Source organism: Drepanopeziza brunnea (genome assembly GCF_022702325.1).
Source record: "Drepanopeziza brunnea f. sp. 'multigermtubi' strain 214-2 chromosome Unknown ctg12, whole genome shotgun sequence".
Classification (NCBI taxonomy): Eukaryota; Fungi; Ascomycota; class Leotiomycetes; order Helotiales; family Drepanopezizaceae; genus Drepanopeziza; species Drepanopeziza brunnea.
This window is the reverse complement of record NW_027094075.1, coordinates 1420408-1435158: the sequence shown is the minus strand read 5'-3', so window position 1 is coordinate 1435158 and position 14751 is coordinate 1420408. Positions and strand designations below refer to the sequence as shown.

Below are 14751 nucleotides of genomic sequence, written 5' to 3'. Positions count from 1 at the left end.
ATATTACTGTCCTTTACGGGTGTTGCGGCTAGCCTGATTTGTGCCCTGCAGAGCTGGCATGGTTGAGTTGATTTGGTACTGTAAGTAGTGGATTATAAGTTGATGGACATACTTTACTACCCGAACTACTTGCTGGCACAGGATCAAATCTCTGATCGATTCACTACAGTGCTCGGATTTTACTACGTTCTTGTTTTGCTGATCTTCGACATCAAACTTCAATTTGGATTGACTTGCGGTGCATGGTTTCTATATCGCGTCTTCTATTCCCTTCACAATTTCCTAGAGTAATGCACGTAAGTAGTCGAGTAAGACTACCAAAATGCAGCGGTATCGTCCTCTCATCAACCATCAACCATCAGGTATCATCCATCTCCCGTTCCCCAATAACCCACCTCAACAGGTGCATCGCTCAAGATCTCGACCTCGACCTCGTCAACGCCTCCTCGGCCCCCAAGCCGTTCAACAACAACCCAGCAACCACCCTGCCGCCCCATGCCGGGACCCAAATCCAAATCCCGGGTCCGGATGCCCATGGGACTGTCGCTAAACTCGCCGTTGGCGCTCACGTCCAATAAACACTTATTCGGGCCCTGGCCCAGCTCGATCGACAACTTGATCAGCGGCCGCGAACGCAATGGGTACCCGTAGCTCAGGGCGTGCGGGGATCGCGCGATGATGCGCAGCTTCGTGAGCCGGGAGGCGTTAAGGGGAGCGAGCATGCGATCGCACGTGTCCTGGAAGACCAGCCGGGGGAGACGGAGTGAGAGTCGGCCTGCCGTCTCAGGCGGGAGCGGGAGAACCGTGCAGGGCACCTGCGAGCCTATGCGGAGGGTGAAGTTTCCGGTCTGGCCGGCTTCGAAGGTGGAGCACACGATGGTGTACTTGCCGGCTGCGACGCTGGGGAGGGTTGCCAGGGCGCAACCGCGGCGGTAGTCGCCTGAGCCGCCGACGATGTCTTTGCTGGTGACGACGGAGACGCGGAAGCCGTCGGCCCAGACGAGCTTGACGTGTACAGCGAGCTCTTCCTGGTCTGTTTCCAGAATGAGGGTCAGAGGAGAGGGAGAGGGGAGAGAGATGCTGAACTGTGGGTTAGAGGGATAGGTGGGCGCCGAGGCGTTGCCGCCTGCGGTGCGGAGGGTCCAGGAGCCGGTGTGGGTGGTGCAGTGCGGGAGAGAGTCAGTAGCTTTGTCGATGGCGAGGGGATAGCGCGAGAAAAAGGAGAGGGTAAAGGAGTACTTGGGGAGGGGGAGCCCGTGTTGCGCTACGACTATCGTATAGGATTCCGAGGGGGAGGCGTCGATGGTTGCTAGCGTTTGAGGGGAGTCTACGAAGGCTCCGCGGTGGATTGCATCATCGCTCAGATATACCCGTCTTCCCGAGGCCGAGAAAATATAGAGGCTTGTAAAGCCTAGTCCGCTGGAGCCCGATCCTGAATAATGGGATGAGGACCTTGATTTTCGTGCTATGTCTTCGTCTCCTGTTGCGAAATGTCGGCTGAGCATAATCCAAACCGGTCCAGAGGCGGATGAGGAGAAAGCGTATTGCGGGTTGTGGATAAAGCTGCCGGTTTGGATGGAAGGAATTGTCCATGAGAAGTGGTGGTCCTCGCGATTCTTAAAGAGTCCCGGATTCCAGTTCAGGTAAAGTGATTCGAAATGCTGTGACACGTCTTCGAAAGTCATCCAGAATGTACCAGGAGACATGGACTCGCTTGGAAGAGCATCCTTGAGATCGGATGTCCATGACGAGTTTGAAGATAGTGCTGCGGGGATGGGCTGAGATCCTTTCCATACCATGCCATCGCACCAGGGGTTTTTGACGAGCATGAAGTGCTGTGACCCGACTTCTTTTATGTCAAGGATTGCGTAGTCGTGTTGGCCAGCTAGTCCAAGGGCTTTCTCTTCTTTGAGCGAGAGCTTGCCAGTCCCAAGGGTGACCATGATATCTCCAAAGCCAAAAGACTTGTAGACCCGGGCCCATAGTTGGTCGGGTTGGAGATCATCACTTAGGCAACCATAAATATTATGTTGTACATATTGGGGAAATGGGGTACTGACCTTCGAAGAAAAACTTGCTCTGGAATCCAGCCCGTTATCACCCAGAGGTCTGTTCCTGAGTTTGATCCGGGAAAGTCATAGCCACCTCTGACTTTGAGATACGCTTTCTCGATTAAAGCAGGCCAGAGCAGGTGAGGGTTATTTCGATCTATTACATGGAGACTACGTGATGTATTTGAAGACGGGAGACGGTCATCAATTACCACTTTCCTAAAGCAGCCGTTAAAATGTAGACGAAATATGTATTTGCCATTTTTGGAGACTCGTAATCGTCCTTGAAGCTTGTCACAAGGGTATGTGATTGAAGCTAAAAGCTGTCGCATCTTAGCAGAGTCTTTCGAACGCGGTATAGAGGCGTACTGTTCCATGGCCTTTGACAGCACGTGCGGTCGCAGCACAGAGGCTTGCTACCACAGAACAGTCGGTAGTGATGTCTTGCACAAGATCAATATTCGGAGCGATGGTCATCTGCAAGCCGGCATGCTGAGGGAAGAGTTCAGAAGGTCTTTTCCATCCACCGAAGTTGTCTATCTGACACTCAGATAATGAAAGATCTCCTGGCTCACTGAACGTGTCAGGGATTGTGTCGCCCTTGAGGAGTGAAGCTCTAAAACTCACTTGAATAATGGCGAACCGTCGAACTCCTCTTCGAATATAGAATCTTCGGGATCACCGGTCCACGGAGGGAAGATGAAGCCATGAAGCTTGGATCCTTCCAGCAAGATGAGCTCTTCCTTTCTGGTGATAGCTCTTCTAGAAACAGGAGCCTTCAAAGTGAGATCTTTATCTACTGGAATCCAGTCCTTCGACTTCTTGATTTCTTCGGCTCTGGAAATGAGCTGTTTGCACTTCCCTTTCAACCGGGTCTTATCCCGATCATTGCTTGCAAGACTGGTCGCTTTCATATACAGCTCGGCCGCTGCAATAGCCGCCTTCAAGGCATCTTCTTTGGTGAGTGATGTATCTATGCTGGACTCAGCTGCCTATCATTGGTAAGAGACCTGATACTGGGTGGAGAAATGGATAGAAATACCTTGGCTTCGGCCTCCATTTTGTCATGCCGCCGCCGCGATACTCTATCATGACCTGTAGCGGCAACGTGTAGTTGGAGGGCTAGGGAGTTCTGACTTTATACGTACGAGGCGGAGGAAGGGAGTGAAACGTGCCGGCCACGCCTCGTCCGGAGTTTCTGTGGCAGCTCACTGATCGACTGCACCGAGTTTCGGCAAGCAGGATTGAGAACGCAGCTCAAAAAGAATTATAACAACTTCCGGAGTTCCTAATACTACTTATGCAGAACCCTGCGAAGGAACGGTCATGATTAACTTACCGAACAGCTGACCTCAGCATAAGCCTCATAAATTCCGTGAAAGTGGGACCTACCTAGGTAGATGACGACCCTTGACACTGGTTAACAGCCGAGGCACGATACCGGCCTTGACCTTTCATACGCTTCCCAACTTCACACTTCAAACTACAAACTTCAATCTTCACACTTCAAACATCATGCATAATACATGATTGGACTTTTTTGTGTAGAATTCGATGCCATTCACTCCTCCAGTAACTATAATCATATTTTACTTCTTCTAAACAGCATATCCTAAGACCAGAACGCAAAATCTCCGGGCACTCAGTCCTCAGAACTAGGACTCTCAACGCAGCGCTGAGGATATACTTTCCCACCGCAGGTCACCATGGCTGGACAGTCGAAAGAAGCTTCGATTCCTGCCTGGGGACTGGCAGTTGCTGGAGCTACAGGTGCTGTTATTGCCAACGCTCTAGTATATCCTCTAGACATGTGCGTTCCTGTCCTTCGATCCGGAATTGGACCGACCGCCTGTCGCGCCAAAACCGAAGGAAGACAACATCTGCCCGTCGTAAATCGCGATTGCTGATAACTTTTCTGCAGTGTCAAGACTCGTCTGCAAGTCCAAGTAAAGCTCAAGCCGACCGATGCACCGTCGACAGTCATCGAAGACCCGCATTACACTTCGACCTGGGATGCAATTACTAAGATAGTCGACGATGATGGATTTCTGGGCCTGTACAACGGAATTAACGGCGCTCTCATCGGCGTCGCATCCACGAACTTCGCATACTTCTACTGGTATTCCGTCGTCCGCACGTTGTACATCGCTCGGCAGAAAACGCCGACGCCGCCCAGCACGATCGTCGAGCTGTCGCTAGGGGCTGTTGCAGGAGCTGTAGCACAGGTGTTCACGATTCCCGTGGCAGTCATTACGACTCGCCAACAGACACAAAAGAAGGGCGAGCGCAAGGGCATGCTTGATACTGCGAAGGATGTTGTTCACAGTGAGGATGGATGGACTGGGCTTTGGAGGGGCTTGAAGGCTAGTCTGGTGCTAGTTGTTAACCCGGCCATCACGTATGGAGCATATCAGAGATTGAGGGAGGCTATGTTTCCTGGGAAGCTGAATTTGAGACCCGGAGAGGCTTTCTGTGAGTACAATTTTTGTGTTATGGCTTTGGTCGTTAATATTTTCCAGTGCTCGGAGCGATCTCCAAGTCCTTAGCGACGATCGCAACACAACCCCTCATCGTTGCCAAAGTCGGCCTTCAATCCAAGCCCCCGGCATCCAGAAATGGCAAGCCGTTTAAAAGCTTTGTTGAAGTTATGCAATTCATTGTCCAGAATGAAGGATTGCTTGGTCTCTTCAAGGGCATCGGCCCCCAGATTACAAAGGGTCTCTTGGTACAAGGTCTTCTCATGATGACCAAGGAGCGTATGGAATTGATATTTATCCTTCTCTTCCGCTACGTACGGAAGGTTAGAGGCGAGAGGCTCGTAAAGCTGGCGGATCTTGCTGCTGCAAAGGCGAAAGAGACTTTACCTATTGTCACAAAATAGATATGAGGCTGCAGGTTAGATACGTGGACTTAGGCCGGTGGGATTTCATTGCTTGGTTTTGTGGAGTGGCCATGGCGTTTGTAGATATGTGCGGCTGATGAGTACTTATACGAATTCATTACCAGTGTTTTACTACCTTGCTGTTCGCTTGCTGTCAGTAACTTTGAGAATCTTATTTAAATGTTCAACCTGAAAAGAGGTTTTGAAATGACCAGGGGAGTTTGCGCGACGAACGGTAATGCTGTTAATGACAAAGTAAAGAGTTGCTAATAATTTTTGGCTGGACCGGGCGAGATTGGTAAGATGTATACGGTTATGGCTGTACAGTGCACTTCCTATACCATGTGGGCCTAGATGAATCAGAGCATTACTCCAAAGAGTGTGACCCGCGGAAGATGCAGCATTGGAAATCTTCATGATACCAAGAAGAACGTCTCGGGGGCTCACGCATTTTTATATCACGTGACTATAGAGCAATTGAGTGGAGCTAAATCTATTTAGCGACTAACATCCGCACATTCTGCAAACGCTTTTATCACCGCTGTACTCTACGATCAAGACAACTCAACCAAACTCAAGTCCAACTCTTTGAGAACAGTCAAAATGGCGAGTGAGTCGGTCCCGCCCTTCTCTGAATACATTATCTCGCTTGCTGCAACTGCCTCAGATTATAAGTCTTGGTCTTTGATTCTCCGACGACGTTCAACCACTTCAGCTTCATCATTCGAAGCTTGAAACCCTCTGAATTAATGCTGACACTTTTAATAGAGTCAAAGAACTCGTCTCAGCATAACCAAGTGAGTTTTTACATCGTCCTCAGCAGCCTGTCCGTTCGGAAGCTAACCCATTTCACAGTCCAAAAAGGCGCATCGTAACGGGTATGTGGCCTAGTCTCGAAAAAACCCTCCCATATTGACATTTCGAATCCAGTATCAAGAAGCCAAAGACCTCGAGATACCCTTCTTTGAAGGGCACCGACCCCAAGTTCCGCAGAAACCACAGACATGCTCTCCACGGTACAATGAAGGCATTGGTACGTTGACAGATCCGGGCACGGCATATAGAGGACCATACTTATACCCGTCGCAGAAGGAGTTCAAGGAGGGTAAGCGGGAATCGGCATGAATTCAACGATGAAGGTTCTTTCTCTACGGGACTTGGGCTGCGGAATTGCAATGGTATGGGCGCGTGGTACTTGGGGGTGAAATCGACATGGGCAACCAGGTGCTCACGGATGTAGTCCAGTCTCACGAATCAACATGAGCAACATCGAACCAGAATTCCACGAGTTCTCCGACCAACCCCGACGTTTATACCCTGCGTTCTGCGTTGCAATTTGCCTAGGAAGGTATGCGTGACGAAAACAAAACGAAAGGCATTTGTGTGTACAGCTTTACGAACTCTTCCCATGTTCATCAGCTGAAGGTTTATATCTTCGTGCCAAGATCAACTTCCAGACTCCTTCATTACCAAAGACCTTTTCTCAATACTCTATGGGTAATTGGTCGATGAAGAAGGGGTTACATAATTTGCTGAGGGTCTGGGGTATTATGCGGGATTTTCTCTGACTGTAGCCAAGTGGTGGTGTAAAGCACCTATTCTGTACAGTACTGACAAGACGCAGACAACGGTATAGTAGGATGGTATAGTAGGATGGTATCTATTGGATAAAAAGGACTTTGGATCATAGCTTGCCTATCCTTATATCTCGCGGGAGTGAGCAACCGCAGAAATATAGGAATGGTGTAGACGGGAAGATAGATACAGATGTCCGACGTATCATATATGCTTTAGTTATGTATGGTGAAAGTTTGTATAGTTGATTTGAGACGTGTTTACAAACTGTGACGGACTGACTGATGTACCCACCTACCTGCCTTTAGCACAAAACGTGAATGCGCTTTTTTTAGTAAGGTGCAAATGTTTAAACACTTTTACAATATGGACTTGGAGAGCCCTTAATCGCCAAAGTTATAGTGGACAGTGGCCGGGCTCAGAATCTATTACGTTGAACCTCGCCTTGAATCAGTCATTGCCAGAACTAATCCTGGGGTTAACGGACTACCTCGTCTCGAACCGGGTCTCCTTGTGGCCACGCTATTGTTTAGGCCGCTTCGACCACCTTGGATGGACTCCGTTTATCCAACTTCAATCTCAATACCAAATCGAGTTTCATCGCTGGACGGGATACCTTCCGTTCTGTCACACTATACTGTACAGCTCTGTTGTAAGTCAATTAATAGCTAGTCAGTGAATTCGAGCCAACCCTGACGACCCCTTTCTCGCTTGAACTTTCCTAATGGCCTTGCCACGCCTACGCCTTTCCACTTTGACTTTGTCCGAAAACCCAAAGCTGAAGCCCAGTGCCCATACTCCACTCTGTTCTTGAGCTGACTGCCAAAATCTCCGCTAGAACTACCGGTATTCATCCACCTCCTCCTCCGACCTGCAGCAGGCTGCTTTATTGTCTCGAGACCGATACCGATAATTATTGAATTCACGAATGAACGGAAGCTTCTGCTTGACCTTCAACACTCGTCTTTAACCTCACCAGTGTGCTGCATTAATAGATCTCGGGGATCTGCCGAAACACCATTCATTCACACGGTCCACAGCCTGCCCTGAGTTCAATAAATTGTTGCCACTCGACAATTCTGAGGCTTCGTTTCAGATTTCCCGAGACACCTATCTCGAACCACTTTCTACATAGCTTCGACTCTCCCGTCTCTCTGAGTCCAGTGTTACTATGCTTAACATGTCGGCCGTGGGTAATCGCAACAGTACACCTGTCGATTCTAGCTCCTCCCTCCGACCTCCTGGATCTGCTCGAACCCTAGGTTCTGCCAACCATCACCTTCGTGCATCCGCAGATATGGCTGCCTTCTCCGCAGCCCCCTCTACGAGTCGAATTCGACCTTCTTCTGACTATTATGGCAACCAGAGTCAGACACCCGGAGGGGAGAACGATACATCTGATAAGCTTTCTCAGCAATGGATTGCAGACATTGATCAGTATGAGAACACGTTAGAGGAAATGGCCGCAGCAACTCTGGATCAAGATTTCAAGGACGAGCTGAGCGCAATAGAGCAATGGTTCCGAGTCCTGAGTGAAGCTGAGCGTACCGCTGCTCTGTATGCTCTTCTTCAGCAGACGACTCAGGTCCAGATCCGCTTCTTCATTCAAGTTCTTCAGCAGATGGGAAAAAACCATCCGATGTCTGGAGTGCTGTCCCCTGCAAACTTCGACAAAGGTTTGTGCGTAGTCTTTTAACCAATCTGCTGTATGCTAATGATATTATGATAGATCCTATGTCAAGCCGCTTGACTGACGCGATGGGCAAGCTCAGTACTGATGGCTCTCGAAATTCGTTGGGCAGACCCCCTCCAACTCCAGTCGCAAAGCGACACTCTGGTCTCGACCCATCTACAATCAATGCTATGTTCCCTGATGCCGCCGCCGCCATTGCTACAGAGAAGGCGAAATTTGCCCAGCAAACTGGTAATCTACCATCATCAAACCGCAACAGTGCTGCGTATGATCCGCGTACTTCCTTAACGGCACCTACAATTTCTGGACCTGCGGATGCATCAGAAAATAGCGGAGTCCCTTCATCTCCATGGGGCATTCGCAACAACGATCAAGCTACTAAACCCAAATCTTCAAATGACCAACCACCAATGGGCCAGTTCATGCAACCAGCACCCTCTGCAGGCCTTCGCGCGACTTCTGGTGGAAAGATTCAGAGTACCACGGTCTCTACTCCCGATAATCAAGGTCAGGATATGTCAGTGCTTTCGCCGTACAACGCCGGAAACGGCAACTGGGCTTCCATGGTAAACACTCCCATGGTTGCCAACTTCAACAACGGAGGAAGCTCGCAGGCTGATATGGTAGCAAATGCCACCGCTATGAAACTCGCGGCCCTCTCCACAGTCAACAACCGCTTTGCTCTGGACGATGTTCGCAAATTCCGTCGTGCTAGGTCCAACGACGGAGGTCCACTTTCTCCAGGTCTTCAAAGCAATATGTCGGGTGCTAATGTTGTGATGATCAATGAACATGGTCATGTCTTGAGCAGAGACCAAATTATCGCCCTTCAGGCCCAACAAAATGCTACCTTTGGTCAGAGATCCCGCCCAGCATCTCCCGGTCTGGCCATGCAAGGTGGTGGTTTTGGTCAATTGGGTTTCGCACCCCCCCAAAACAATGGCTACCTGGCTGCCTACGGTGGAGCTGCCCCTCTGGTAAATAATAGTATGGCCTCCCTCACCGTGGGCTCATTTGGCCTGGGAGGAGGTCATGAGGGCTATGTCTCCGATGATATGAGCCGAGGCCGATCTCCACGTGGTAGAAGAGGCAGCTCGAAGCCTCCGGAGGATCCAACTGACCCAAGCTTGCTCCAAGACATCCCTAGCTGGCTGAGAAGTCTCAGGCTACACAAGTACACCGATAACCTCAAGGACATGAACTGGACCGAGCTTGTTGAATTGGATGAGAAGGCGCTGGAGGAGAGAGGTGTGAATGCTCTTGGTGCACGCAGAAAGATGTTGAAGGTTTTCGAGCAAGTTAAGGGTACGTCCTCCCAACTGTTTGCTGCCACATACAAGCTAACGTCTTTACAGAGGCAAAGGCGGAAGGGAAACTTTCGTGATAGCGCAGGTTATTTAAGGGAGCTTAGAGAAACGTTGGTCTGTACCACTAGTTCACGCTTTGATAGAGAGGAGCCAGGGAATGTCGACAGGATCTGGACTGGGCATTGGCATACACATATACGCCCTTGTACAGTCTCCGTGAGATGCAAACCGATTCGTCAACACTAATTCTCCGCAGCTCAAGCAACTTGGAAAACGGGTAGTTGTTAGATAAAATGAGTAACAAGAATGGATAATCTTCACCACTGCCCAGTTGCATTGAATATGCCTTGTGAATTTGATCATACTTGAGGAAAATGAAGCCTTTAGTTATTTGATTTTCCCATCTGGACAACTGCTTAGCCATGTCGATATGATTCGAGTGTAAACATAAGCTCATCATATGATAAGGCTGCAGATGACAAGGGTTGGGGTGGGGTACCCCACTAAGAACCGCTAACACAAGGCTCACTTTCGGCCTTGTTAAGAACCATAAACCTCAAGTTCACAGCAAATACCAGACCCGAATTTCACACTCCTATTCACAGAAACTCTAGGTGTACGTACGACAGCCTGTTTTCACTGAGTATGTCAGCATGATCTCAAGGTCTGGCCAACCTCTATCGACCTCGACTTCGAAAACTTCCTCCTGTACCCAGTAATCCTTTGGAGACATGATGGCGTTCCCCAACCCCAACCCCGACCCCAACGAAGCTCAACCATGGCAGCACGAGTACTTCGAGACCCAGAAATCTTTCATGCGTCGAAATGAACAGACATCCCAGAGTAATTGGCATATCAATTACGACTATCCCCGAGAAGGGAGACCTCAAGCAGCCCCGGAAGCTCCTAGGAATGCACTACAGCCGGAGAAGACCGAGCTGGTAGAAAACAACACAGATAAGGACACAGAAAGAGAAAAAGAAGTTGAACTCCAGCCAGATTCTCTAATGACAGACAATATCGCAGAAGAGGATGAAGAGCCTGGTTCTTCCTCAAGCGCAGCAGAGGACAGTAGGTACGTAACGGTGCTTCGCTTTAATAAATATGCTTTGCTAAGAAGCTGCCAGTGACGAATCAGATGAAGATCAAGAAAAGGTGCCCGATCAAGACCCGGATGAGATTGGATTCTCTGCACAACTTAGAGAGTTTCTTCGGCCCAATTTCAGCGCAGTGTTGACTGGCAGAACGGAGGCTGTCTATACTTTACCAGAAGGCGCAGATGATGAAGATGAAGATGAAGATGAAGATACAAGGAAAGTCAACGAGCCATGGGACAACACCAGATGGGGCCATCTTACAGACCGTCGTCACAAGCCCAGAGCGCCAGGAGTGCACAGAGGCCCCCGAAAAGCTGCTCCGATGACACCAGAAATTTCAATGCTACTATCTCAAGCCAATGATTCATTTCAAGAGCAGAATTATCATACCGCCGCAATGTTTGCCCTGGACGTTATTCGCATCAACGCTGAAACCCAGCAAGCCTGGACTACGCTCGCTACTATCTGGCAGGAGGCTGGAGAAAAATCACACGTTGCGAAGTGTTTGGTGTATGCAGCTCACTTACAGCCCACCGTTGTATCTTCTTGGATGTCGGCAGCTAGATATTGTCTGTACGACACAGGGTCCGAGAAGGAACTCTTTCTCGAAACTGCAATTGCTTGCTACGGGGCCGCAGCTCGTGCTGATCGCCGGGATCCAACAGAAGCACGTGTGGGGCAAGCAGAAGTATGTATTGAGATGGGCAAACCTGGCAGCGCAGCCATTGCTTATGCGAAGGCCCTCAAAACATCACCCACCAACCTCGATATTTTGAGGAACCTGGCTGAGGTATGCGTGGATGCAGACCAAGCCCAATTAGCCATCGACGAATGGGCGAAAGCAATCAAGATCTTAAAGGCTGCACCTGACGACGCCCCGCTCGAATTCTCTTGGGAAGATTTATCTACATATATCACGCTGTTCGAGGACATCCGCGACAGGAAAGCTGTGATCAGAGAAATCAAGTCAGTTGGCCGATGGCTAAATGGTCGCGAAAAGGAGAGTTTCTGGGACAATGTTGAAGAGAATGATTGCGAGTGGGATGCTGATGACTCGAGGAGAAAAGACATCCCAGGTTTCGTTGAAATGGCAGAAAATGGCACGCTTATGCCACTTGAAATCCGCGTCAAACTCGGGATGAACCGACTTTATTTAGAAGACTATGAGGAAGCGATGGTTAGTAATGCACACACAAGCGAGAGAAGACCTGCTGATGTTTTCCCAGGTACATCTCTCTTGTCTGGATCCCCTAGGAGGGTCAAAAATTGCCGACTACCACCATCTCTTTCGCGAAGCAGCGGACGCCATGTTCGAAAGAGAGCGTCACGAAACGGCAATGGTGTTTTACAAGGCCCTCAAAACTCATGGAATCGAGGTCGACTGCGAAATGATGACTGCAATGGCCAGGTGTCTAGCTACATTGGGCGATGACATCGAAGCCATTGCCCACTACGAGGAGGCGCTGGTACTCGATCGCACTGATGTTGACAGCCGAATGGAGCTAGCGAAGATATACGAAAGACATGAACAGTCCGCCAAAGCGTTTGCCCTTGTCAACGAGGTGATGAATATCCACAAGAGCAATCGAGACGATAATGCCCCTCGTCGCAAGCGATATATCAAGAAGGCACTGAGTCAGGACAAAGCTGTAGAGTCTTTCCTGAGGCCCGATTTCGGTGCTACGGTTCCAGGACGTCGTCGGCGTGGAAAGGGGCGTAAAGAACATGTCCCTAAGATTTCAGGCGGTCGCCGTAAGCGGAGGGCGGATGAAGACTATGAGGCTGTCATCGACGAAGCGAGGGCTTTACAACAACAGTACAAAGTCATGACTGAAAACGTTTCAGGGATGAGGCAGGGGGATATGGAATGTACACGTGCTTGGGTCGAAGCGGCTACTGCGCTTACAAATGATTTCAGAATGTTCAGGGACTTCTACCCCTGGGAGAGCATCAAGAAGTTTATGGGGTATTCTGACGATACACTTGTACAAGTTCAAACTCCGCTCGATAAGGAAATTGAATCCATGGCTGAGCGCCTCGCCAAAGGTATGTTGGTGTGTTGTTAACTCGGGCCACTGCTATTGAACTTACGGTTATAGGTCTCAATGTAGAGATAGCTGATAACAAGAAGCTTGCTTCGGCTAGCGAAATCCCAAAAGACTACCGTGGTCTTTCCTTTGAAAAATGGCTGGACACGTTTCTCGAACTGGCCATGTGCCTTGCGAAGTATGGGTACTCTTTGGAGGCGTACGCTATATGCGAAGCTGCCAAAGACTGTGTTGTATGGATGCATAACCGCGAGGACATGTTTCTCATCTCCACGGCCTGGGGTAGTAAGTCTGTTATAATTACCCACAATGCTCACAAGCTAACTGAATAGTGTGTTCCCTGCTTTCGAATGACGAGCAGACCGCTATAAAGGTTGTGCAGGATTTTGCGAAGAAATACCAATTCACTACTGATGCTTACCGGCTCGTGTCTGCTGTTGCCCGAGTCTGCCACTCGCCTGTCTCGTGGTATTGCGCAGGCCCAATGCAGAAGTTTGTTCTTCGAGAGGTCAAGACCATGGACTTGCCACTAGTCGACGACGCGACTAAGAAGAAGTACCATAAAAGCGCTGGGGGTATTACCAACCTTGAAAACCAGAGGAACACGGATATGGACATCAACCTTTTGATGCTATACGGCTACATCCTCTTCTCCAGTTGCAGCTACAACTTAGCTATCAGTAAATCAGTTCCTCTGGTAGATGTCCCGTTGCTGACTATCTCTTCCAGACTACTTCCTACGATGCTACGCAATGGATCCTGAAAATCCAGTCATCAATCTCATGATCGGCCTCTCCTACATCGCCGACTGCTTGAAACGCCAAACAGAGAACCGACTGTACAGTATCCTCCAGGGTACTACTTTCATGCACACCTACTACGCATCTCGCAAAACCTCTCCCCATCTCGAAGAGCGTCAAGAGGCCCATTACAACATGGGCAGAGCGTATCATATGCTTGGGCTTCCACACCTGGCGATTCCGTACTACCAGCAGGTCTTGGATGAGGTTGTAGATGGCGCCGCACGAATGGGTCGCGACGATTTGGTTACCGACACTGCGTATAATCTGCAGACGATGTACGCAAATGCTGGGAACCTGGAGATGGCGAGACAGATAACCAAGCGTTGGCTGGTGATTTGAGCTAACCCTTTTCATGGACGGATCCCACGAATGCAATTCTTTTGCAGCATCACACTCATCGTTATGCTATCTCAAGCATGCACCCTCGAGTCATACTGGCAGGCGTTCTTTCCCATTCGCACGATAGACATGTGCTGACCATATGTGACAGATATCCGGGCGACTGTGTTTTGTTCGACTTTGACAACGGACACGTACCACAACTCACCGGGTATCAAGTTCTATGGACACTCGATCTTCTCAACTGTGATGACTAGAGGAGCGAGCAAATAAATCGCATTGGGAATGCATTCAGCGATGAGATGATTAAGTCTCTCGAAAGGCGATCTAGGCAGATTTTGAACTAAGCTAAGCGCAGATCACAAGTAAGACTGGTACCTAGATCGCTGACATCCAATGACGCGAATACTTGCCTAAAATGCCGTCCTCCACCTTGTAATCCCATTTTATTTTCTTTGATGGGAATCAGGCCACGTAAGCAAATATTCGCCTACTTGTGCTTTTTTCCTTTTGAAAAGCCTATTTTTTTGCCTCAAAAAGTTTACTTGTAGGCCCGCTCTAGTTTGGACTGGGAGATGCTGGGTGAATGAGTCGTGGTATACTGTGTTGTTTCATAGTGTAGTATGTTTATTCTTTTCAGTTGGTCCCCCTCAACAAGAGAGGGGCTCTGTTTATTTGTTTTGCTTACCTTATTACCTTCTTCACTATCACAGCATGGGATCTACGTTCTTGGGACAGCACAGCATGACACAACACATTGAGTTTGGGCTTGGGGGCAGGTTCGTTGTTCGGGTCCATCATAACGTTGGATCATAGAATAGAGGGCGCTTGCATTTCGAAGTCTCGCTATTTCAAGTCCTCAGCGATCGCCGCACATATTACATAGATACGAATGGAGTTCCAAATGTGTACTGCTTTTCGCTTTGTCTCTATGACTTCGATTTGACGTGACTTCTG

General features: G+C 49.2%; 3 protein-coding genes across 3 annotated transcripts; all 3 read left to right on the top strand.

Moving 5' to 3' along the window:
* Positions 1-3757: 3757 nt before the first annotated feature.
* L3040_007128 (uncharacterized protein) lies at positions 3758-4932 on the top strand (the record flags this gene model as incomplete). The annotated part of the gene is made up of 3 exons (XM_007296636.1): positions 3758-3861; positions 3973-4523; positions 4571-4932. The coding sequence occupies 3 exons, from the start codon at positions 3758-3760 to the stop codon at positions 4930-4932; spliced, it is 1017 nt and encodes a 338-aa protein (XP_007296698.1).
* Positions 4933-7678: 2746 nt separating this feature from the next.
* Positions 7679-9584, top strand: L3040_007127 (uncharacterized protein; the record flags this gene model as incomplete). Its single annotated transcript, XM_007296635.2, has 3 exons — positions 7679-8183; positions 8237-9505; positions 9556-9584. 3 exons carry the CDS (start codon positions 7679-7681, stop codon positions 9582-9584), a joined length of 1803 nt encoding a protein of 600 aa, XP_007296697.2.
* A 654-nt stretch (positions 9585-10238) lies between these two features.
* On the top strand, positions 10239-14067 carry L3040_007126 (uncharacterized protein; the record flags this gene model as incomplete). The annotated part of the gene is made up of 8 exons (XM_066156162.1): positions 10239-10582; positions 10635-11781; positions 11831-12650; positions 12704-12937; positions 12985-13332; positions 13382-13785; positions 13871-13892; positions 13946-14067. 8 exons carry the CDS (start codon positions 10239-10241, stop codon positions 14065-14067), a joined length of 3441 nt encoding a protein of 1146 aa, XP_066010970.1.
* Between the last annotated feature and the right edge of the window lie 684 nt (positions 14068-14751).